Source organism: Hesperophylax consimilis, chromosome 22, assembly GCF_061612785.1.
Source record: "Hesperophylax consimilis isolate HC1 chromosome 22, BYU_Hcon_1.0, whole genome shotgun sequence".
NCBI lineage: Eukaryota > Metazoa > Arthropoda > Insecta > Trichoptera > Limnephilidae > Hesperophylax > Hesperophylax consimilis.
The window spans coordinates 15,829,260-15,855,806 of NC_142857.1; the positions used below are offsets into that span (position 1 = coordinate 15,829,260).

General features: G+C 35.9%; 3 protein-coding genes across 3 annotated transcripts in view; 2 read left to right on the forward strand and 1 right to left on the reverse strand.

Moving 5' to 3' along the window:
- Nucleotides 1–2,749, forward strand: part of LOC149412899 (ankyrin repeat and FYVE domain-containing protein 1) — a 119,892-nt gene extending 117,143 nt beyond the window's left edge. The window contains exon 20 of the mRNA XM_089644890.1: nt 574–2,749. Coding sequence (XP_089501016.1) covers nt 574–703 — 130 coding nt within the window. The 3' untranslated portion in view covers nt 704–2,749. The remainder of the gene's footprint in view (nt 1–573) is intronic.
- A 5,303-nt stretch (nt 2,750–8,052) lies between these two features.
- UQCR-11 (Ubiquinol-cytochrome c reductase 11 kDa subunit) lies at nt 8,053–26,526 on the reverse strand. The gene is made up of 3 exons (XM_089644936.1): nt 26,413–26,526; nt 26,201–26,289; nt 8,053–8,373 (listed from the first exon to the last, which is right to left on the reverse strand). Exons 2-3 carry the CDS (start codon nt 26,282–26,284, stop codon nt 8,200–8,202), a joined length of 258 nt encoding a protein of 85 aa, XP_089501062.1. The 5' UTR covers nt 26,285–26,289; nt 26,413–26,526; the 3' UTR covers nt 8,053–8,199.
- LOC149412902 (uncharacterized) lies at nt 18,983–24,408 on the forward strand. Its single transcript, XM_089645636.1, has 2 exons — nt 18,983–21,101; nt 23,464–24,408. Exons 1-2 carry the CDS (start codon nt 19,229–19,231, stop codon nt 23,481–23,483), a joined length of 1,893 nt encoding a protein of 630 aa, XP_089501762.1. The 5' UTR covers nt 18,983–19,228; the 3' UTR covers nt 23,484–24,408.
- Nucleotides 26,527–26,547: the final 21 nt, after the last annotated feature.

A 26,547-nucleotide genomic window follows, 5' to 3' on the forward strand; every position in this document is an offset into this window, starting at 1 on the left:
AAGATTCATTTCGGACGCAGAAAATATTATATCAAAAACCGGTGTATTTTTGTTTAAAAAGTACGTTCAAGAGGTTAGATTTTTTCATCGCTGATTCTTTACCGCGGGCCACTTATAATTCGTTCAATAATTCGCCACAATGTGGCCCGCGGGCCTGGGGTTGGGCAGCCTTGGCGTAGACAATCTGATTGAGGTATATTGACAAATTATTTTGACCAACTATGAATATTTATAATTTCTTCCATCATATTGTGGGTGTCAAAGAATGACATCAAGATCTCTGAGCCAGTTTAAGGCCTCAGGCGTCGCCTATCTTTCGTGGGCAGAATTAGTGAAGCAGAAATTCCTTGACCTTGTGCTCGGTTTTCTGCATCGCACCACAATCACAATTTGCCTAGTCTTTTAAGACACACCTATGCATCATGTAGGTGCAACCAAAACCTCATAGATCACGCGATCTAGCACGTTTTGGTAAAACAGCTGTAGAAGCATCCATCCCACATGTCTCTCAGTAAGTTCAGTCACAAGAATGGCGATTCTCACTTATATTTTGATGTTAAATTTGATTTCCAGTCGACACTGCGGCCGCATGCTGTGTTCCAAGTGCTCCAGTCAAGACGTGCCCATCCTCAAGTTCAACCAGAGCAAAGCCGTCCGCGTCTGTGGCATCTGCTTCACCGTCCTCCAGGTGGGCGCCAGTTAGTCACCAAGAGTCAGGAGCCAGGAACAATCAATCTTATTCTATTTATTCCATCTCTTACCTTTTATTCTACACAATGCCTATTTGGTATGATTTTACCATTTGTACATGGTGTTTGTATGTCATACCCTTAAAGATATTATTATTATCTTTTGCCTAGGCTTGGCAAGGACTCAAATACTGTAGAATTGTTATATGTAATACTTCCAACGTTTCCCTTAAATTCTGATGGCAGTATGCTACCCTTACGTTTCCTCGCGGTACGAGTTGTGAGGCTTGGTTTACTTTCATACATTTTAATGGATTTTATGCATGATTTTGAAATGCTACACTTGCATCTCTAGAGGCCAGAGTTGCCAGCCAAGCAAGTAAATACTGCCAATATTTTACTGAAGTTGGATGTATTATTGATATTCTAGGGTATTTGATAAATCTAAATGAATTTTGATTTTGTTATTTGCTGCAATTTTGGTGCATATGATGTAATTTGTTTGATTGTTTTCAATGTCTTTTCTACAAGCTTCCTTTAACATTTTAATCTCATTCACAATGTTTTTAGAATAGCAGGCTATTAAATAAACAGATACGCATAATCACAAATTGTTTGCACGCCCTATCGGCATTCGGCGTACAATACCACGAATAAGACGATTTTTCCAAAAATGATATTTTAATGACATTCGTAATCGTTTTCTCCTAACATCTTCATCCACAGATTAAAATTAAAATGTCAGGTTTTTTTTTGGACAGTAAGTATGTATTATATTAATGATTTTCAGATCTCCATGCCTTCCCATGAAGTTTCTATTATATTCTAACTCCAAATCCTTCACTCCGCTATCGATTTTCTTCGATAATCCGTGCATTACCGATCGATTATCGATTGGCTGTATTTTTTTCCCAATAATTATTGCGTTAACTTCCTGTGAATCTCGCGCCAGTTATATTGGAGGGACTGTACATTTTTTTATTAGGGTGCGCCACTGTTTCATTAATAATATGATACTCGATAAGTTCAAAAGACTTCATTTATTATTAATACATTCAAATGATTACGGATGTGACTGTAACTCTCGTCTATTCTATCTGAAAGCTGGGATGTGAGAGAGAGATAAACCTAATACAATTACTTTTATACTACTATCTCACTCTATACTGCTGGAGTCATTTTAGTAACTTTCTAATCCCACAGTATGTAACACCGCTTTGTAATTTGGCTAATACCGCACAATATATGTTGCGAGTTTTCTCTCTCCAGAAAGTTTTGTTTAGTCACATTCGCAGTATTGCATGCCGTACAACGATAGGACGTGCAAATAATTTGTGATTATGCACGTGTATTTATGTAGTTAGCAAAATAGGGTTAAATAACGGTTTGCTGCTAACTTCATTACAGTGGAAAAGGATTACGTAATGCTTTATTTGATTCTGCCATTAAGTTTGGTATTATTTTACCAGTGCATAATATATATCATATTATAAAAATTTTGGCAATGGCAATATTTGTGTATTGCACTTTTCAATGCAATTGAAAACATATGTATTTGTACACCGTTTATATGTACAAACTTCTCTAGTAATCCAATGGATATTATAGATATGAAAATTTTTACACTATTTGGTAGTGAGTAATTATTGATTCATGATTGTGTTATCAGTAATTTTGTTATTGGCATTAAAAATCTAAATAATGAGTTCAACAATATCTTTTTAAGATCCAAGAATATCTTTTAAAGATTCAATAATGAATTATTTTAACCTAACCCAAGCTGCTGAAATTGTTGTAATTGAAATCAGTATCGTCAATCCAATGAATATTTAACTGCTTTATTCAAATATGTATAGTTTTTCAAACACTTCAATATTAAACATGATGGAGAAATTTACTTTATTCGACAATACTATTGGTTTTACAACTTAAGCTCTGTAATAATATTAAGGATTGAGTATGGAACTGAAAATTTCAATTTAAAGACAAATGTGAACAATATGTTGAAAAAACTGAAAAGAAAATGATAGAATTAAGTTGTTTATTTTAGGTATATTATTTTTTTATTCGTTTGGAGATTTGATGAAAAATTATATCATTTTAATTTTATTATAAAAGGTGATTTTTTTATTTAATTGTTATTTTATTACATAATAATATGAATTTTTGAAATCTTCACAAAAGTATGTGCCATTATATGAAAACGAGATTAAATCAAATTTATACATTGCACTTAATAAATGTAGTTAAATAACAAACAATCCAAAACAAGGATTCTCTTATAAAAGATAATGTGGAAGTATTACGTTATATTATATTTCAGCCATCATAATCAAAAGGTCACAAATTTTTAATAAAGAATATTATTGTATTAGTGAATGTTAACGTTTTCTACAAAACAAGTCGAAGAGCATACAAATACAGAAAACTATGTGAACTGAATTGAATAAGTGAAAATCAATGTACATTATACAGGGTGTTAAGGGACATTCTTGATTTATTTTAACCAGTGATTCCTGTGGAGTAAAAAATATACATGAAATTCTGGAATCCTTTGTACGTTTTATTTTTTTTCAAAACCATTTAAAAAAAAATTCTTTCACATGTCGTCACTGGTCACTCAGCCCAGTAACCGACCAAACCCTCACCCCGATCCTAACTGTCCAATACCTATTGATTTTTTATGTTTTAAATTGGAAAAATGTCACCGGATTCCAAAATTTTATTTACATTTTTTACTCCTAATAATGTCAGGAATCACTCAAGTCACGTACATCCCTTAACACCCTGTATATTGTTTTTGACATCATAATAATGGATATTCAGAAGAAGTCATATACTCCTAGTGCTGGTGGCGGTAAGGTTGAAATTGCCTCAAAATACCGGTAAAGATGTAATTACGCAAAACAAATAGTTTTATTTTATTTAGTTGCTTAAATTTTGAAATATTTTCCTATCCGATTTTTAAGAATGAAATTTACCATGTCATTTTAAAATATTCCTTGACAAATAGCTTCCTGTAACATGTTATTTAAAAGAAATATTTAGTGAATAATTTGAAACAGTTTAATATTTTTATTTGATTTGTAATTATTTTGAGGCTAATCTTAATCCGTTTCAATCAGTGAGTATACAGGATTCAATATTGAAGCAATGTTTCAATCAGTGAGTATACAGGAGTCAATAATGAAGTAATGTTTCAATCAGTGAGTATACAGGATTCAATGAAGTAATATAATTATGATAAATTGGTCTGAAACAAATTGTACAGTTGGTACCCCACTTTACTTTTTGACATTCAAACTCAATTATAGTTTTCAGTTTGGAGGTGAATGCTACAGGCTTTTTAATTTGCAATAAAGCTTAATTTTGAAAGCACCATAATCATTCCATACATAATATTAAAATAATAGTAATTTTATTGTATTTGTTATTTTTCAAATAAATTTAGGCATTTCGTATGAAAAGCTATATTTCTTTAGTCTGTCTTGTCATTTACTTGGTATTTTTCCACTTTCCATTGCTTTTTTCCTATTTCTTCTACCCAATTTCTTTAACCAGGTGTCCATCCTTCCTCTCTCCTTCTCCATCACAACATTCCCAGGGGATGCCATAGTTTCACTGGCTCTGGATAGCTGTAACTCTTATCACATTAAAATAAGTGTAGTCCTGCAGTCAAGAAATAATCTATGGAACACGCCTAATAAATAATCCCTTAAGGTCGAACCGCACTAGAACTTCGCTGCGCTTCACTTTACTTAGTAATGAAGAACTGCAGTCCATTTCTTTATCGATAATGGACCTTCGTACTTAAATACCTGTATATTTTTTTATTGTAATAGTTAGTTTTTTTAAACAATTTTTCGGGTCTCCAAAAAGCGCATTGAATTGGACGTGATCCGTGATGTCACCAATGACCAGTCTCAACAAGCCTACGTTTTTTTTCAACTGGCCTTTCATTTTGTGTTGGAGTCAAGATGTTTTTTATTGTTATGATTACCCGCTTTTAACATCGAAGAACACTAGGTAAAATGTTAGAATCTTGTCACTAATGTTATCGTGATGAATCAAAGTGCAAAAATGCATCCTGATAAAAAATTTACCGGTGTTTAAAAACCTGCATTAAAGTATTTTCATCGGTTCAAATGTAAATGTGGACCAGAGTTGCCAATGCATATGTTCTAAAATACCCACATTAGATTAAGATATTTTAAAATTCCCCACAAGTTCCTGTATCTCTAAAACGAAACAAAATTCTATTCAAATTAGCTTTGTTTTTTTTTATTATCCAGTCAATTTCGGATTATGTCTTTCGTTCAGGCTTTAAAAATATACTTTCTTTGAAAATTTGCTGCGAATGAAAACGAAGTATAATGCGTAATCATTATTTTTCAATATGGTTGGGTAATCAAGAAATGCCCAGAATCCCCGCATTACCCCCACAAAAAACCCAATTCTTGAAAATCTTAGAAATTTCCCACATTTTAGGGAATTCTCCATGAAATGGCAACCAGGATGATGTACACCATAGATATAATATTCACTTAGACAGGTTGTGATGAAACTGCAGGTTTAGTCATACCAACCAAACGGTGTGTTTTATTAGTTGTTAAATGTGGATTTATAAATTCTATGTATATTAATATATTAAAATTACGTGTCACCATGTTCATACACGTTAATCTCCGAAACCGCTCAACCGATTTCAATGAAATTTTGTGAACGTGTATGGTTGGTTCCAGCTTGAAATATAGGATAGTTTTGGACCCGATAGGTGGCGCTGTTGTTGAGATCTATTCATTGGTAAAAATTTTAATTAGTACAGCTTTATACTTCAATAGAGGCATACCAAAAACATCAGCTAACATACCATAAGATTTACGAATGTTGTATCTATTTATAACAGAACTTTAGCCTGACACCGCAGTATAATTGTCACAATAATATGAACATACTAGAGAACCTTGATCTAATGGTGGGAACATGAAAGTGGTAGTTAACATACTTCGGCCGGGAAAGGTAATTCCACCCGTTCGGTCGATTGATGCTTAACGCCGGGAAGGGAAGTTCTACCTTATGTGCCGGCCTCATTTCAACAGCAGAAAAGATGGAATTATTCAATGTTTTTATATGAATTTTGAATACCAATCTTTTTGTAAAGGTCCTAACTATATGTACATAATTTTCGATTTTTTTTTTATTATTGACGCCCTATTGGGCTTTTAAGTGCATAAAAATTACAAATTTCATTTTAACAACAGTATAAAAAAAACAATAGAAAATCGAAATAAAATATAATGATTTCTCATACATTATTTACATTTAAAAAGTGATGGACTAATTTGGCTTTAAATGTATTGAAGTTCAAATTAAATATGTCAGCGACATCACTTAGTTCATTGCCCAACCTATGTATTCTTTCTAACACAGAATTCGTAGCGAAGTTATTGTTGTAGAATAAAATATTCCGTCTAGTATATTTTGGAGGTATATGTAAAGATAGCAAGTTTATAGTGTCAGGGCAGTCTAACCTTGAATGAACAATTTTATATAATAAAAGGAGATGAAATATTTTTCGCCTTTCAGATAATTTCGATAAGTTAAGTTTACTGCGTAAATTGACATAATTGATTTCAATAATAGGAATACCAATTTTGAAATTAATAAAACGTAAAAATTTATTTTGAATTTTTTCAATTTGTAAACAATGAGAGTTGAAATGAGGACACCAAATGGTTGCATTGTATTCAACCTGACTTCTAACCAGAGACGTGTATAGTAATTTTATAGTTTTTATGTTATTAAAGTCTTTAGCGATTCTGAGAATAAATCCAAGCATTTGTAATCCCTTACTGGTAATGCTATTAATGTGATTCAAGAAGCGTAATTTGGAGTCAAAGATAACTGCAAGGTCATTGAATTCAAAAACTCTTTTTAGATTGGCATTGTTAATTGAGTAGTCGAATAATAAAGGGGTTTTAGATCTATGGAAACTGATCGTTTGGCATTTGTTGATATTAAGATGTAATTTGTTTACGATGCACCATTCATAAAGTTTATTTAAGTTCATTTGTAGAGTTAAACAATCAGAAGAATTACCGATCGATTTAAACATCTTTAGATCATCGGCGAATAGAAGAAAGTGAATATTATCGAAAATTAGTGAAATGTCATTAATAAATAGTAGGAAAAGAATTGGTCCTAGGTGGGAACCTTGGGGGACCCCACTTGAGGCAAAAAAAGTGTAAGAAGTTGTGGAGGTAATTTTTACAGATAATTTTCTGTATGATAAGTAACTTCTAAGCCATTCGAGAAAGTTGCCGCTTATTCCCAAGTGTTCTAATTTTTCCATTAAAATGCGATGATAATTGTAATGCAAGTCTTCTTTTTATATTTATCTTTGTGGCTTTCGTTTGCATCGGTATTTCAACAAAAGGATAGTATTATATTATTTGTTATTGTAATAATTCAATTCCTGGAATGAGTGTTTTTATGACTGAAACCCGATTCGAATCTCTATCTCTGTTCCGCCCCACTCAACTCCTATGTGCAAGGGAGCGAGAGATGTCGGGCGTATTTAAAGAAAGCAGGTATGTGCAAATACCGATAGGCGGACCATAATAAACATATTAAAAGATTAATTGAGTTTCATTTCCAATAATATTCGATTTTCGTTTAGTACTTTTATAGCTTCGGTATGCCGAGTTACTACGTAGATATAGCGATTTACAACAAATTAAAGAAATTCATGTGGGACTTTTATTTTCGCCCAGAGACAGCGTAGCACCAGCGCAAAAAATACCAGCCCGAAATGTGTTAATATATCAGGGCCATCCATTATTACTATCTAATGTTTAACCGTTCCCTTTTTTTTATAAATAGGAGACGGTTGACGTATAGTTCCAGCAAGCACTTGGGCCATAGACCCATTGTGCTGTCTCCCATTTTACCTCATTCCTTTAACAGTAACCTGGTCCCTTTTATAAAGTTCAACAGGGTTGTCATTGGATATGTCTTCTGGTTCTACAATGTGTCTTCCAAGGTATCTGAGCCTTGTTCCCAACAGGGCAGGACATTGGCGCCAAAGGTGAATTGGAGTCTCTAAATCCTCTTTCTTTACATTTCCTGCATCTATTGATGTTTTCCACTCCCAACAACTGCATGTGTCTCCGGAGAAGGCAATTTCCCGTTAGTAGTCCTACCAGTTCCCTCAGTGAGGTTCTGTCCATATCGAGTAGTTGCCCGGTTCGCCTAGTGTCTGGTCTGTTTACCGTTCCTTAGAATTTTATTTCTTCCGTGATTGAAATGTTTTTCAGACATACAAAAAGTCAACAACGTTAAAAAAGAACAGAATGAATAAAAATTATTGTTTCAACAATTTGGTTTAATTGTCTTTACTATATACATAATTAACAAATATTAGTGCACAATATTGTGTACAGATTTCCCATAAATTAACATAACTGCCGCGTGCTGATGGTAAATAAATAATGATGGCGTTTTTTTTGGTTTACTTCAGCTTGGACCAGAGTTTCTCGGTGACGCAGTGGTCTAACACATGCAAGTAGTCAAACAGCTCCTCGGTGCAGGTCTCGGCGGTCTTCGAGCGAGATAGAACCCGCTCATTGCAAGTCTGCAGCTTGGAGTACAGACCCTGGGCGTGCTTCTCCTGGGAGCACTTTTCCTGCAAAATAAATAATACCAATAAATACACTAGTAGTTCTGCGAACAGTAGACCTTGCTTCCAAGAAAGCATGTTTCTAATTTTCTCTTATTTAATAAATCAAAATCAAAATTTCACAAACATTCAAATTATTTCTTGAACATAAAATCAATTTAGTAAATTACAAAAAATGGGGACACACTTAATAAAAAATACTTTGTAATAGTTAGATAATAATGAGAAGTAAATATTTCAGTTTCCGGCAATAAAAAATAATGCGCTTTAATAGTTATTAACCTGTTAACCGGGCGGGATGTATATATACGTCAAACGTAAACAGTATCGGGTACGGGTAGGACATATAAATACATTCTTGAAATATATGTTGCGCCCTGGAACGAGCGGGACGTATATTTCCGAGCATATCACACGGAAATTGAGTTTTTAATTTTTTAAACTCAATGTTTCTCTTTTATCTCTGTGCTTTTGTTTATTTTTCTGTAATTAAAATCCTTTTTATATTTTTTGTATTCTTTATAATTGTTTGTACAGTTTCTATTTTTTCAATTCGATGTTTTCATTTTTATAATGCATAAATGAAAAAAATAATAATATGAAATTATGTCCACCGGGCATGACGTACTGATACGTCCTAGTGAAGGAGTTCGCGCCCGTGTTATGCTGCGTAATTCAAAACGGAATTGCCGGGTTAACAGGTTGATAGGCCATTGTTATTAATGTGATGGTTTTTAAGTTGGTTATTTTCTTCTCTTATTTAACCCAAAATATGAACCTATGATCCTAAAATAGGTTCTTAGTTTAAGTTTAACAAATATAAACTATTTTAATATTATTATGACAAAACAGTGTGAAGAAAAGACCGTTAGAAAATGTATGTTTTTTTAATGAAATAGCTACTATAATGCATTATTTTCTATTTCCAGAAACTAAAATACTTACTTCTAATCATTATCTAACTCAGGGCTTCCCTAACTGTGAGTCGCGACGCCCCGGGGCGCCGCGGGATCATCCCAGGGGCGTCGTGAGGCAATCTTTATAGCGTCTTCCACACGCACACTTCGGAGCGACTGAGTCCCGCGCCACTTCAGGCCGCCGCGCAGAAAGGTCTCACAGTGAACTGCGCTGTAAACCTATCGGTCTTTACTTTTCTGCGCCTGAAGTGGCGCGGGACTCGGTCGCTCTGAAGTATGCGTGTGGGAGACGCTAATAGGTTGGCTGTCTGTGTTGACGCGACCGACTCATTTTAGAGAATGTGAATTTTGGAGCTCAGTTTATCAAGAATATCGTTCCATCAGCACTGCAGCGTTAAGGGTTTTATTACCGTTTGCGACATCATACTTGTGTGAGACAGGTTTCTCTGCAGTTGCAGTAATTAAGAATAAGTACAGATCAAAAATAAATTTAGAGGCAGATACGAGAGTGGCGATTTCGAAACTTCAACCTCGTTTTGAGAAACTATGCTCAGAAAAGCAAGCACACCCTTCTCATTAATACCAAAGAAAAAAATTGCTTTTTTATCTTTTTTGTTTGCTTCCATTTTTGTTTTTATGTTGTGTTCTTTATTTTCTAATAAAAAATTAAGATACTATTTGGAGTTTTTCTGACAAATTGTTATTAGGTAACGTCCCCATACTACGTGACTCGTTCAGGGGGGGGCTTCAAAATACTACGCTTGGTACAAATGAGCGGCGGGGGCTTAGATTTTTAGTCACCGGGGATGGGGGGGGGCGTCGCAAATATATGGCAACTTCCCAAGGGCGTCACAGTTGAAAAAAGTTTGGGAAGCCCTGATCTAACTGATACAAAGTGGTTTTTGAAATAAATTGTGCGTATTAAGCGTGTCCCTATTTTCTGTATATTTACTATGAATTGCATTGGCCTTTATGGGGCTTAGTAGCCAAAAAAAGGTCTTACGCATATTGGCCACAACAGTTTTCTTTCAAATAGTTATAGATCACACACTTCTAGGGATTTTCATCGAGATTACAGATTTGCAGCAAGGATATTAAATTTTTGTATCGGTCAATTGACGCAAAATACAGCTGGTTGGTAAATTTACCGAAAAATTCAAGAATCTTAGGCAGAATGAAACCAACATTGTCTATGGACAAGTGAAAACAACAGCTGATTCTGACAGATCCATATTTAATGACAAAAGTAGTGAAATTTAAGCAAATTTAGCAAGTAATCAAAGTTGAAACATATAAACTAGTGAAAAATTAATCAAAATAATAGTGTATTTCGTGTTGACAGTGCGAAACAACTTTACATATTGCCCTGAAAAATTACGCATAACGAATTCACTGTCATTGTAAGCTATAACCACAGACAATTTATGTTTTTGAATTTTTGAAATCTTTTTGAATTTGTGAAGAGGTTTTTTTTTGTCATAGACAAATAAGTTAAATTAATTTTAACTCAATAAGGGGTATTTCTGAACAACTATAAGAAACCTACCTACAAACTAAGATATAAATCAACCAAAATGTCTAAAACTCGCAAGGTTTGCAGTGCAAAGAAAGATACATCTTCACCTTTAGCAACCACGTCTGGCCCTATTGATTCACCGTCGGCGCATCAGTCAATGATTAACATTGACACTGACTCATTAATCAATTTTTTGAGTCGAAACTTGAAATCATGCGCACTGAAAACAAGAAAGCAATTGACGCTGTTCAGTTAAAATTAGATGCGCTATCTAACGAGTGGAAGGACCAATACACAAAAATTCTGGGATGTGTGAGCGTTCTCCAAGAAGAAAACTCAAACCTCCGGCAAGAAGTCCAGTCACTCCGAGATGCACAAGATGAGATGGAGCAGCGCAGCAGAATATGCAATGTAGACATCCATGGGATTCCCGAAGCAAAGGGCGAAAATTTGATGACATTAATAGAGAAAATAGGATCCAACATTAACGTCCCGCTTCCAAGTAGCTATGTGGTTTCTGCGCATCGCGTCGCTCGCGGCCACTCCTCGCCCTCCAACCGTCCGCGCAATATAGTCGTACAGCTATCCACAAAACGACTTCGTGATGATGTCATCGCTGCAGCAAGGACTCGCCGCGGCCTTACCACGGAACCATTAGGATTTGGTGCTCCCACCACCAATTTTTATATAAACGAGCACCTTACATTGAAAAATAAAATCCTATTTGCCAAAACACGAGCCGCCGGAAAAGCTAACGGCTTTAAATACATATGGGTGCGGAACGGCAGTATTCTGGCGAAGAGAAACGATCTCTCTCGGGTTTTCACCATTCGCCGTGAGGGAGACCTTCAAAAGATAATCACACATGATCAGCAAAACATGTGACTACAAACATGTTACTGCTGTCTTTGGTATCCGCTTTCTCACAGTATTCTGTATCCTGTAATTTGTTTCTTTCAAAGCTACTTTATATTTTTGTTTAGCGCGCAATATCCCTATAACTTTAAACCAATACCATGTTTCTCACATATTCATTCACATTCTAAAATGTCAACATATTTCACATTCATTGATCTAATAAGTAGTCTATGTTTTTTATGTAATTTCGAAGCCTCATATGCCCTGCATAATGTATCACTCGTGCGATTGTGGAATATGTCAAACGGCACTCCCACTCTGGTGAAATGATCTCATCATCATCTATAACCGTTTATTACCAGAACTGTGGTGGTATTAGGACCAAAACCCAGGAGCTACTAATTAATGTATTATCGAATAACTACGACGTTATAGTTATAGTTGAAACATGGCTTGTAGCAAATATAAATACTGCTGAATTCATAGATTCGCGTTACACGGTATTCCGACGTGACAGGGACCGTACACTCACTGGTAAAATGGATGGAGGCGGTGTTTTGGTAGCAGTGCGCAAGGAGCTTGCATCTTCCCGGCTCGATGACTGGGAAAATGGTCAAATCGAACAAATCTTCATTTCTATTCCGGTAAGGTCTTTCAATCTCATCATATGTGCAGTATACATACCTCCTGCCTCACAACCTACGGTCTATGATACGTTCTCCAAAAACCTGGAATCTGTATATTCATCACAACCAAATAATACTTTTTGTGTACTAGGAGATATGAATCTACCAACTCTGACTTGGTCATTTTCCGAAAACAGCAGTCAAGGTCTCGCCTCCTCAAATACGGCTGCATCGAAAACGTTGCTTCAAGCAATGTCATTGATGGACTTATTCCAATATAACTGTATACCTAACCATAATGAAAAATACTTAGACCTCGTATTCTACAGTCGTGAAACAAATGTTACACGTAGCAACAACCCTCTCATCTCAGAGGATAGACACCACCCAGCCCTTGAATTTGATATATCCTTCGTAATTCAACCAAAAATCAAAAACAAAATACAGCGTAGGCGCAATTTCAGGAAAGCTAATTATGCTCAGATTAATGAGGACATTAATTGTATTGATTGGTTATCTGAAATCGCAAATTTATCAGCCGAAAAAGCAGTAGATCGATTCTATTTAAAAATAAACAATGTAATTGATAAGCTTATTCCAGTATTGGCACGACGAAATGACAAATTCCCCATATGGTTTACTCCAGAACTTATTAGGTTATCAAGGAAAAAAGATAAAGTCTGGCTCAAATGGAAGACATATAAAGGTCTTTCTGATTATCGTGAATTTTCCTTCTTACGTGCTACATACAAAAAATTGACTTATGAAACCCGAAGGTTATTTTTTGACAACATCGAAAGTTCATTTCAAAATAACATCAAAAGCTTTTGGTCATACATATCCTCATTAAAATCGTCTGATGGATACCCTGCTGCAATGTCCTTCGAAGGGCGCAAATCTGACGATGCCCAGGAAATTTGTGATATGTTCTCTGAATTCTTTAAGTCAACATTTGAACCTTCCTCTATCAATGACCCAATTATTAACATTGACCAACTTGAGGAAGTTCAGGACTCTGGACTTGCGCACATTCACACAATTAAACTAACGGAAAAAGAAGTGCACTCGAGTTTAAAATCGATGGACATAAACAAGGGTGCGGGTCACGATGGAATACCGGCGTTTTTCCTTAGATCTGCTGCGTCGTCACTGTGTGTGCCGCTTACCATAATATTTAATAAATGCCTGAGTGATGGAGTTTTCCCTGATAGGTGGAAGTTGGCATATATTATACCGGTCCACAAGGGTGACTCGCGTCAAAGAGTGGAAAACTATAGACCAATATCCATTCTCTCGGCGATCCCTAAACTATTGGAAAGACTTGTCCATAACAATATATATCCCCAGCTTGCTGCCAAAATTACTGAACAACAACACGGGTTTGTAAAAGGCAAATCTACCATGAGTAATTTACTTATTTACTCAAATTTCTTATTTACTAGTATGGATCGAGGCCACCAGGTAGATGCAATATATTGCGATTTCAAAAAAGCTTTTGACAAGGTTGACCACCTTATTCTTATCAAAAAAATTATGTACAACGGAATTAGAGGAAATTTATTACGTTGGTTTATCTCATATTTAACAAAAAGACAACAAGCCGTATCATTACGAGGACACACTTCTACATGGGAACCAGTTACTTCTGGCGTGCCTCAGGGGTCAATCCTGGGTCCGCTGTTGTTTATTCTTTTTATTAACACTGTTACTAAATGTTTCGTGCATTGTTTATATCTTTTGTACGCTGATGACATAAAAATATTTGCCATTGTTCGGAATCTAAACGATTGTCTGCTCATACAAAGCGACTTAGTAAGGTTCGAAACGTTTTGCAATGAAAACAAAATTTACCTAAGCTACAATAAATGTAAACAAATAAGTTTTACTAAAAACCACAACGCTATCAAACACAATTATTGTATTGGTAATTATTTACTCGAGCGCGTTTACTGTATAAGAGATCTAGGCGTTCTTTTTGATTCCAAACTCCACTTCGATGCGCACATTGATAATATTGTGAATAAAGCTTACAGCATGCTAGGATTTGTCATCAGAAACAGCCGTGAATTTCGAAAACCTGAAACATATCTTCTTCTTTACCACACTCTGGTCCGTTCTCAACTTGAATACTGCACCTCCATATGGAATCCACTTTACGATATCTATAAAGAAAATATTGAAAGTATTCAAAAGAAATTTCTGCGTTGCCTCAATTACAGAATGAGCGCACCCAAACGCGGGTACATAAATATGCTCTCGAGTTATAAAGTCTCCACTCTATCTAACCGGCGAACATACCTTGATCTCATGACTCTGTATAAAATCTGTAACAACGTTATTGACTGTCCCGACTTACTGAAATTAATAAACTTCCCAGAGTAACAAGGCTTAACGACTTATTCCACATTAGCAGGACGCGTACAAATGCTGGTGTCAGGGATCCAATCAGAAGAATGTGCGAATCACTTAATCAGAACCAAAACCTCAAGGACTCTGACTTATTCTTTGATACACGCACTACTTTTAGTAGAAAAATGAAGACTGTTTTCCTACAAAGTTCACAGTAAAAAACTTAGACATACTTGTTTAAATATGTATATATTTTTTAATTTCTGTTTAACATTGTTTATCTATTTATATATATATATATATTTTTTTTTTTTTGTTTTACTCTCTAAATTTTTTCAAAAATAATTTGTAAATTCTTATAAGGATATTGCGCATTTCTTTCATATCTCTATTTGTAAAATAATATTCTTATGTATATATTTTTCCCCTATTTATAAGTCAAAATATTTGTAAATGTTTTTTAACTGCTGTTTAAGTTAATTCGTGAGAAATAGTTTGGATGCAGGTAAATTCTCTAGTTGATGTTTTGTATATTCTTGTCAATTGACATCTGTATCTGTTTTTTCTCCTAAATAAAAAAAAAAAAAAAAAAAAAAAAAAAAACATAATATTCTGTATGTCTCAAATACACGATGGGGGCTGGACAAGTGCTGTGTAAAGGATGCCAGATGACAGGACACTGAAAATCATGACCATCAGACCAAAGAAGAGGTGGATGAACTGCTCGAGAGAAGAATGGAGTATAAACAGTGGATTAAACCATGAAAATATAATTATAAAAATTTAAGGTTAATTCAGCAAAGCTGAGTCAGTTTCATGTAGTATTCTGTGTTCATGTTGAAGTTATAAATCTTCATCCAAGCTGATGTTCTAAACACATTTTTGTATGTGCTATGAATTATCAAATATATTAAATATATTGATATACATATACATAAAATTAATTTACTATAATATAATTTTTTATATATACAGTGGTGCCTCACACAACGAACTTAATTCGTTCCAGGAGCAAGTTCGTTATGCGAAAAGTTCGTTATGTGAAACGCGTTTTCCCATAACAATACATGTTAAAAAAAATAATTCGTTCTGTAGCATAAAATATGGTAAGATGACATAAAAAAAAGAAAGAAGAGAGAAAGAAAAAAGGCATTCTTTTCCAGAAAAGACCCGTTTCATCGGCATTGAACACTTGTTGTGGGCAGTATCCTTCATCCATAATAAATTTTTGAAAATTAATAGAGAACTTTTCTGCTTCTTTTTTATCAGCACTGCCAGCCTCACCATGCATATTAACTCTGTGGATTCCATACCTTTTCTTAAATCTAAAAAACCACCCCCTGCTGGCTTTGAAATCTTCTTTATTATCTTGATTGCTGCTACTTCCAGGGATGTTTTTCTTTAGATCTTCATAAATTATCTTGGCCTTGTAACAGATAATATCTTGGGTTGTTACGTCACCTTTCACCTGCCTGTCCTTAATCCAAATCGCTAATAGCCTCTCCATTTCCTCGTGGATTGAAGATCTATGTTTTTCATTAAATAGTTTTGATACTCCTTTGGCTACTTTGGCTGATTTTATTGCATCCTTGTTTGTCAAAATGGTGAAAATGGTGGTCTTGTTGAGGCCAAACTCTTTGACGAGGTCACACTGTTTTACCCCACATTCACTCCTTCTAATTATTTCCTGTTTCATTTCAAGAGAAATCACCTTCCTGCTTTTTTTAGAACCCATCATATAAAAAAAATGTTGAGTTTATCTTAAAAGGACGACTGCCGTGATACGTGTGCGATTTAATTCGTAATGAAGAACGATTGCTGCGATACGTGCGTAAGTTAAGCGTACTACGCAGTGACTAACGAGTCTAACGACTGCCTGCGCGGGAGGATGCAATTAATCGGCAGTGATCGTAGAAGATCGGGCGACTTCGTTGTGTGAAGCGAAGTTCGTTGTGTGAAGCGAAGTTCGTTGTATGAATCGTGAAATGAACGAAAAGGAAGTTCGTTGTGTGCAGCATTCGCTGTGCGAGGCGTTCGTTGTGTGAGGCACCACTGTAATATTAATTTACTATAATATATTTTTATATATAATATTAATTTACTATAATATATTAATATTTACATAATTTGCACAATATTAATTTGTAATTTTCTAACGAGAAAATATTTCGCACAAATTTTATTGTTTGAAAGAAAACCAAGGCGCACAACTCATGCAGCTAGAAGGCGCTAGTGTAGTATGCTGCCATCAGAATGCATGGAAAACGTCAGAAGTTGGAGGTATTATTATTATTATGTGGCCAGTCCACATTGGGCCAATGTGCTGGCCCAAGTGTACAGGACGGCTTGGCGGTTGCATGCATTGTCCGCCAACGTTGGCCGGTCCACCTGATTATTGTCGGTCTTCATGCGCACATCAAAATATTTTGGCGCCAATCCGCTAACAGTGTTCACACGTTGTCACTCTTCAGTTCGCAATACGCGTTCAGCGGAGACAGTTGTGTTGATTATTTACGTTTACGAATTACGATGATTAATAATTACATGTGCTGTACAAATAAATTGCCGTGGCTATGATGATTTCCACATTCATCTAGATTTGACGGCCTCCATGGTCTAGGGGCAAGGCTCTCGACTAGCAATTCGAAGGTCACAGGTTCAAATCCCAGTGTGTGCAAGTAAATTTTATTTGAGTTAATTTACAATTTATTCACTTAAAAATAACATATAGTATTTACGCCACGTACCAGAGTGGAAGATACTCTCAGTATCGCCCTGGTGTAAGACCACCATGCAGAAACGTTTCTTGAAATGGCTTTAACCAGATCTGAATAGCCAGGTACCCCCCACCTTCCTCCTCCCCTCTCGATATCCTCAGCCTCACAACACGCCCCAATTGGGGATGCCGTAGTCTCACTGGCGCCAGACCGTTGAGAGCAGTTGAGACTCTTATGCGGTTTTCACATTAAAAAAGAAGATCAAATAACCAACACAGAATAGGGTATTTCCCTTTATTTTTTTATTCTCGAAAAATGAGGATGATAATAATGACTAGCAGTTAAAAACCCGCTCCGCGGGCTTTCTGCTGCTAGGCCCTGCGGGCGGCACTTCGTTGGGCTTCGCCCAGTTTAAGTGATACTAACAACAGCTAACCCATAATAACTTAACCTAACCTATCATTTTATTATACATATAAGTACGTGTCAGATTAGAGATTTGTTGGCTAATTTTACAATCGAAGAAGCTGTTCAATTTTGCAGGCTACCGACATCTGTAGTCTAGAAATTTGAAGTTACTACGTTTAACCAAAATGGTGTGAGTCCTTGCTTAGAAAATAGTGTCAATTTGGTCGGTATAGCAGGTTTCATTTTTACTGCTAGATATCACAATGACAAATGTTTTATTTACATGTGGTGGTTTTTTGAAGTCTTTAAAAAGGCTCGCATTATGTGTTTTTTCGTTCTTTTCTCAACAATAACTCGATAATAAACAAGCTCATAAGTCAGAGCGATCGTAGCAGTGTTATTCGCACAGTTTCCTTATAAATATTGTACCTGTTTTCAATAGTTTGAAATAAATGTAAAGTGGTATCAAGAAAACCAGTTTTTATTCAAAAAGGATCATCCCCAATTTTTAACATTTGATCCTTCAACCGGATTACGATCAGGAGATTGTATGTAAAAAAAAACAAAGAACCAGCAGCCAAAAGGATACAAAATTGATTGAAACTGGAAATCATTAAGGAAAGTGGACCACATCGCAAATCTGAGATAAGTATTCAGTGCTTTCCTTCCTATCATCCATTTTATGTTTATTCAGGTCTCATGTAATTTAAACGAGATTAATCTTAAATAGAGTCAATATTATAAATAAAATCACTACCCACTTGAAAATAAGAATATAATATTATTGAATAGTGTTCTCAAATAGTATTGTCAAGATTGTCGTGGTATTCTTTCAAACGGGTGTTTGCTAAAATAAAATAATTGTCAACCGATATTAACAAAATATAATTAAAAATGGAAAATATGAAGTCATTAATAAACAAACGCGGCGTAATCAAAGGAAAACTAACCCGATTCGCGGATTCCTTAAATGCATTGTCGGTAAATGAAATTAAATTAAGATATGAGCGGGTGAAATCATTGTTAGATGAATTCGAAGCAGTTCAACAGAAAATTGAAATGTTACCGGATTCAGACGAAATTGAAAATTATAGTCAACGAGAAGCTTTCGAAAACCAATATTTCTCAGTTTTGGCAACGGCCAAAGGCGCGATCGAATCCGTCGATCAAAGTAAGGTGGAAATTAAACTACCCAACCTCCAATTACGGGAATTTCATGGCGATCAGAAAAATTGGGTTAATTTCGTCGAAACCTTCAAGACTTTAGTCCATAGCAATAGTAATTTAAGCAACGTACAAAAATTCTTTTATTTGCAATCAACTTTAAAGGGAAACGCATTAAAGATAATTGCTAATCTAGAAATTTCTGAATTAAATTACATTTCCGCTTGGGAATTATTAAATGAACGTTATGCAAATTTAAGAACTACCGTTCATAAACACATCCAAGCTCTATTTTCATTAAAAGACATGAAACAAGAAGAGCCTGTAGCATTGAGGTATCTAATTGATGAAACAAACGTTAGTTTAAAGGCATTACAAAATATCGGGGTCAAGGTAGATCAATGGGATCCATTGGTTATTTATATAATATCAAATAAATTAGACACAACTACCCGAAAAAATTGGGAACAATATATATTACAAGACGAATTACCGACGTTAAAGGAATTCTTAAAATGTTTATCTGCTAGAGCCCAAGTATTGGAACTGATGAACGCTTCTGAGAAAAAAATTTCTAGCTTACATAAAACACAACTAGGCAACAATAATTGCAAAAAAGATTCATCAGTATTTTTAGCGGTAAAGGCTAACAGCTGCATTTATTGTAACGAGAAAGGTCACCATATTTATTATTGTAAAAAATTTCTGAAATTAAAATTACATGAGAGGATTGATGCTACGAAATCAATCCAAGCTTGTTTTAAATGTTTAAAGGTGGGTCACCAGGCACAGAGTTGCAAGGCAACCTTTTCTTGCAGGCGTTGTGGCAAAGATAATCACAACACCTTACTACACAATGAGGTACCTCTGCGGGAGGCCTCCAATATGGATGCTGATAACGAGGTTTCAGTATCGAATTTTTCTGCATCGGATAAAGCAAAAAAAATAATATTATTGTCAACTGCCAACATAGGAGTTGTGGGTAGTAACAATAAAATTTTTAAAGCCCGCATTCTGATTGATTCAGGGGCCCAGTCAAATTTTATGAGAGCAGAATTTGCTAATAAATTAAATTTACCATGTGAATTGATAAACAAACCCGTTTCTGGGATCCATAATAACATCACTCACATAAAAAAGAGAATTTCAGTGGAGATGAATTCGCTTCATACTGATTATAAAAGTGAAATATCATGTCTGATTTTACAGGAGATTACAACAAATTTACCACAAGTGACAATGGCGAAAAAAGACTTCAAGTTACCACGAGGATTGGAGCTAGCTGACCCGAACTTCAATATAGCTGCACCCATCGACATCCTGTTGGGCGCGGAGAGCTTTTGGGAAATCCTAACCAACGATAGATTGAAACTCGAATCGGGACCAACACTTCAACGTACGCAACTGGGATGGATCATATCAGGACCAATCCACATGTACCCAAAGCAAAGGCCTGTATCAGATTGTTGTAATTTATCTATAAATAAAATAAGTCACCAAATAGAAAAATTTTGGAAATTGGAGGAGATTAATCCCACTAAGATTCTAAATCATGAAGAAAAGGCTTGTGAAGCCAGTTTTGCTAGTACTCATACTAGACAAGACGACGGTAGATACGTAGTAAGTTTACCGCGTCGAGCATGCATTGATCAGCTGGGAAGCTCATTGCTCACTGCTGAAAAAAGATTTAAAAATATAGAAAGAAAATTTGTGTCAAATCCCGAATTGAAGACACAATATATACAATTCATGCGTGAATATGAGGAATTAGGTCATATGGAGGTGTGTGACCAGTCAAAGGGGGATCGTGAATCCTATTTTTTACCTCATCACGCTGTAATAAAAGAATCAAGCACTACTACTAAAGTGAGGGTCGTTTTTGACGGCTCCGCCAAAACTTCAAATGGAATTTCTCTCAATGACGCCTTGATGACAGGACCTGTTATACAAAAGGACTTATGCACCCAACTATTGCATTTCAGGAAACATCAAGTAGTACTGACGGCTGACATCGAGAAGATGTACCGCCAGATTAATGTGTGTGAAGCGGACCGTGACCTGCAGAAGATAGTGTGGCGCGAGTCGCCGCAGGAGGTGCTCAAGCATTACCGTCTGAAGACAGTCACATATGGTCTGGGGCCTTCCTCTTTCTTAGCCACTAGAAGTCTACGGCAAATTGGTATGGATAACAATATAAATTTTCCTAGAGCTAGTCAGGTCATAGAAAATGACTTCTATATGGATGACTTGTTAACCGGAGGAGATGACATGGAATCCTGTAGAGAGTTAAAAGAGCAATTAATCAACATCTTTTTGTCTGCGGGGATGACCTTGAGGAAATGGAGGTCCAATGTCTTGGAGTTGTCAGCCGAGTCGGGCCAAGCTAAGATTGCCGAATCAGGCAATTCTGAAAAAATTATTACTGACAATCCAAAGACTGAGAAAATATTAGGATTAATATGGAATAATGAATCTGATTATTTTTCTTATGTAATAATGAAACCATCAAGTCGAACCGAGAGTAAAAGACAGATATTATCTTGCATCGCATCAACCTTCGATCCATTAGGTCTTCTAGGACCGATTATAGTTGTAGCCAAATTGATAATGCAGAAGTTATGGCAGTCTAAAGCAGCGTGGGATGATCCATTGCCTAATGAAATATTAGCACCCTGGAGGTCCTACCTTCAAGAATTAATTCAACTAAATGTGTTGAAAATACCAAGAAAAATTATTTGCAGGCAATCTACATATCTACAACTACACGGTTTTTGCGACTCATCTGAGAAAGCTTACGGAGCCTGCGTTTACATGGTGTCAGTGGACCATGTCGGTAAGCGGCATTCACATTTAATAACGTCCAAATCAAGAGTGGCGCCATTGAAGTGTATTTCCCTGCCCAAGTTGGAGCTTTGTAGTGCTGTGCTACTGGCTAAATTAATTAAAAACGTAAAACAAGCGTTAAATATAGTGGAGATCGACACACATTATTGGTGTGACTCCATGATAACGTTGTGCTGGCTGAAAGGTCAACCTACGAGATGGGCTACTTTCGTTGCAAACCGAGTAGCCGAAATACAAGAACTTAGTGATCCAGATCTATGGAGACATGTATCATCAGCCGACAATGCAGCAGATATACTTTCAAGAGGAACCACTACAGATAAATTGATAAATTCTGCAATATGGTGGAATGGACCAAGTTGGTTGACCGAGGGAGTCAACGCTTGGCCTATATCAAATATTTCGTGTTCAAACCCTCCTGAACTCAAAGGCAAAAATATTCTATTATCCACAGATATTCAAGAATGGGAGATATTTGAAAAATTCTCATCATTTATTAAATTGAAAAGAGTTACTGCGTATGTATTGCGATTTGTCAATAACTGCAGAAGTGTTAAGGGTAAAATTTCAGACAATTTAAGTGTGGCTGAATTGGATTCAGGCTTGAAATGTCTATTGAGATCAGCTCAAATACACGCCTTTCAAAAGGAATTGAAAGAATTAAAAAACCATGGCATCGTCAACAAGAAAAGTAATTTAAAATCTCTTAATCCCTTCTTACATGATGGTCTAATATATGTAGGCGGTAGGTTGAATTTGGCTACACATTTATCTTACCAACAAAAACACCCAGTTATCTTGCCGGCTAAACATAAGCTAACTGAATTGATAATACGTCACTACCATTATGTAAACCTACACGCAGGACCTCAAGCTTTGTTAGCTAAAATACGATTAAAATTTTGGCCCATCTTTGGTAAAAATACTATTAAAAAGATATTACATAAATGTGTTGTATGTTTTAGATGTCGTCCCCGAACCGGTCATCAAATCATGGGAAATTTGCCACCCGAAAGAATTACGCCGAGTCGTCCTTTCGCTATCACCGGAATAGATTACGCCGGACCAATTCTAATTAAAAGTGGGACGCTGAGGAAGGCTTCCCTCGCAAAATCGTATTTATGTATCTTTATTTGCTTCTCAACCAAGGCCGTTCACTTGGAATTAGTTTCGGATTTATCTAGCAATGCTTTTTTGAACAGCTTAAAAAGGTTTATATCCCGTAGGGGACAACCTGAAAAGATCTTTTCCGACAATGCTAGTAATTTTAAAGGAGCTAGCAGCAGACTCAAAGAGCTGTACACCAGCTTGAGGGAAAACAACGACAATATTCAAAATTATTTAGTGAACAGAGGTATTGAGTGGAAGTTCATAACCCCTCGAGCCCCTAATCAGGGAGGTTTGTGGGAAGCAGCAGTAAAATCAGCAAAATTCCATTTATATAGAATCACTAACAATTCTTCATTAACATTTGAACTCTTATATACCTTAATTTGTCAGATTGAGGCCTGTTTGAACTCCCGTCCATTAACTTCCTTATCCGACGACATCCATGATTACCAACCTCTTACCCCAAACCATTTCCTTATAGGCACTGAATCCTGTATCATTCCTGAGAGAGACGTCCGGGCGATACCGGACAACAGACTAACTCAATATCAGAGGATCAGTTCGCTAATTCAATCTTTTTGGTCTAGATGGAAGCAAGATTACCTGATGGAACTACAAAAGAGAACTAAATGGCAGACCAGCACTCAACGGGCACTGCAAAAAGACGATCTGGTGATTTTAAAGGAAGATCATTTACCTCCACCTTTATGGAAAATGGCCCGAATTCTGCATACACACCCTGGAGCGGATGGAGTAGTACGAGTTGTTACCCTAAAAACACCTCAAGGAGTCTTTGTGAGGCCCATCACAAAGATATGTCTGATGCCCCTGGATTCAGACACTAAACCTGTAATTGACGTCCCGGACCTTACCAAGGATTGATTATGTACATTACACTATGATGCTTATCTTCTCGACTCCACCTTGGATGGATCAAGCAGAAGACCTGAGAAGAAAGAAAAAAAAAAAAGAACAATAATTGTGTTGTGTTCAGTGTAAACTATATTATTTGTGTTATTGAACTATTTAAATATGTAAAAATTAGTATGCAGACGTGTGTAATTTAGTCATTTTTGAATTTTTTTTTGGTTATTTAATAGGATTAATAATTTTCTAGTTATTTTTAGTTTATTAATAGAGTAATTCAACAGCATTTATACAGTTAAATTTATAAGTTTACCAGCAGGGCATAAAAAAAGGGGGTTTTATTTTGTTAACTTCTGCTATTTTGAATTATTTTGTTAGTATTTTTGTGGTATATTTAGATTAAGAATTTTTAGTTTATTCTGTTTGTTTTATAGTTTATTTTTAAATAGATTATCATTCAAAAATTTAGTGCAATTTTTGAATCCCGCCCCCTGGCAATATGTTCAATTTTGCAGGCTACCGACATCTGTAGTCTAGAAATTTGAAGTTACTACGTTTAACCAAAATGGTGTGAGTCCTTGCTTAGAAAATAGTGTCAATTTGGTCGGTATAGCAGGTTTCATTTTTACTGCTAGATATCACAATGACAAATGTTTTATTTACATGTGGTGGTTTTTTAAAGTCTTTAAAAAGGCTCGCATTATGTGTTTTTTCGTTCTTTTCTCAACAATAACTCGATAATAAACAAGCTCATAAGTCAGAGCGATCGTAGCAGTGTTATACGCACAGTTTCTTTATAAATATTGTACCTGTTTCAATAGTTTGAAATAAATGTAAAGTGGTATCAAGAAAACCAGTTTTTATTCAAAAAGGATCATCCCCAATTTTTAACAGAAGCGTTTCTAGCTTCCGATTGTGTTTCATGTCTTTTACTGGGTTAGTAGTGCCTACACTTCCTACAAACAAACGCATATTATGTGCGAACTTCATATCGGTGTTCTGTCAAAATCGTGCGAAATTATTATTTACGTAAATAATATTAAATATCAATATTTAAAAAAATCGTAAATGCAAAGAGTTGTAGTTCATTGTCATTAAGTTGAATCTGCAGCCATCTCTGGTCTGGAGCCCCAAAATACCTGAAAAAAACCCTTGACTCTGTGCAGAAACGGGCGGTCCGTTTGATAGATTCCCCAATCTTAACAAACGGACTGCAATCTTTAGAGCACAGGCGTCAGGTAGGTATGCTGTCCTTGTTCTATCGGTATTACAATGGAAGATGCTCTGAGGAACTAGCGTCATTGATCCCTTCGGCACCGGTGCGTAGTCGGGATACACGCCAAACGCGTGCCCAACATTTGTACACAGTTGACACTTGTCACATGAGAACGGGTCGCTTCTACGATTCGTTCTTAAGTTCAACAGCTCGGCTGTGGAACGAACTGCCGGCCTCTGTGTTTCCTCCCTCCTACAACATGGGACTCTTCAAGACCCATGTTCACTCCTTCCTCTCCACAAAAAGACCCTCCACACAGCATCCCCAAAGATGACATAGGCCCTGAGGGAAATTATTTTCTTCAGGGCCTCCTGTGTGGAGTAAATATAAAAAAAAAAAAAAATGTTTTTTGTCTTTTTAAATGCGTAGTAAAACGGTAGTTTGAATAGATGAAATTGTACATATTTGTTATGGATTATTTCAAATGAAATTATTCGCTATTATGCCGCCAGAGGTGCGCTCTGTCGGCCTATAGGGAAACTATTCCAGCAGGGATTGACATTTTCAAGGAACGAATGCGTGATATTTTGCCCGAAACATAAGATTTGAATTCGACCAGTTAGAGGGCCGAAACCATCAGATAATGAATTTATTTTTATGCTGACGAATAAATTTTCTAACGATTTAAAATGTGCCATTTTCGATTTGCCGCCTAAACGACATGACCGTTTTTAACCAGCCAATGTTGGCCAAATGCAATGGGTCAACGTGCACTTTCGGCTTTATAGGGTTTTTGCTCTGACATATGTAACTTACACAATGTAATGATCTACATATTGACCATTGGGTCCAGACACTTCAACTGCAGCGCGCAACAAAAATATTATTACAGGCGTTCTAATGTCGTTTGTTAAGCTTGATGAATCTTAAAAATTATTTTACAGTCGAAGTAAGGAATGTTGATAGATAGATTAAAATGTCAATGTGATAGTGCCCCAAAAGCTGTCAAATAATGACAGCCGATTGGGAACAACATAAATTGATAATTTATTTTCCGTATTTCATTACATTAAACGAAAACCCGTATTTACAAGTTACTTCAAGCTGTATTCTAAATAAAAAATATTGAATACTAAGATAAACTAGGTTATGTTGTATAGTGGAATATTCTTTACTTTATTTGGTATTCCAGCCATCTCTTTTGGATATAAAGAGCTAGAACAATTTACTATGTTACTCACCCTTAGGGCTTGCTGGGGATCTACAAGTTCAGCCTCTTCCTGGGCCTTCACAACAGGGAATAAAGTCATTTTCTTGTCAGCCATGGCACCTGGAAAGGACGAAGATCTTGCTTTATTCTATATGTCGGGGACAATCAAAGTGCGCAATGGGTACATTGCCGATACTACAATCCATCCACACATAGTTTTATAGCACAATGAATCGCTGTTACCTGATTTTTTGAAAAACTGGTGATCGATGACGCAACTGGGAGAAAACCACACAGAATCAGACAAATTAGAAATTAACGTTGCCAACTTGAGAAATACTCGAACTGTAGATAAACAAGGACAACGCTACTGGCCTA

Excerpts from the sequence above, each read along its gene's own strand:
- LOC149412902 (XM_089645636.1), top strand. The coding sequence starts at position 19,229 with ATGAAACAAGAAGAGCCTGTAGCATTGAGGTATCTAATTGATGAAACA. Across the intron at positions 21,102-23,463 it reads TAGAAGTCTACGGCAAATTG|ATGGAAGCAAGATTACCTGA; the intron begins GTATGGATAACA and ends TTTTTGGTCTAG.
- UQCR-11 (XM_089644936.1), bottom strand. The coding sequence starts at position 26,284 with ATGGCTGACAAGAAAATGACTTTATTCCCTGTTGTGAAGGCCCAGGAA. Across the intron at positions 8,374-26,200 it reads ATCCCCAGCAAGCCCTAAGG|GAAAAGTGCTCCCAGGAGAA; the intron begins GTGAGTAACATA and ends TTTATTTTGCAG.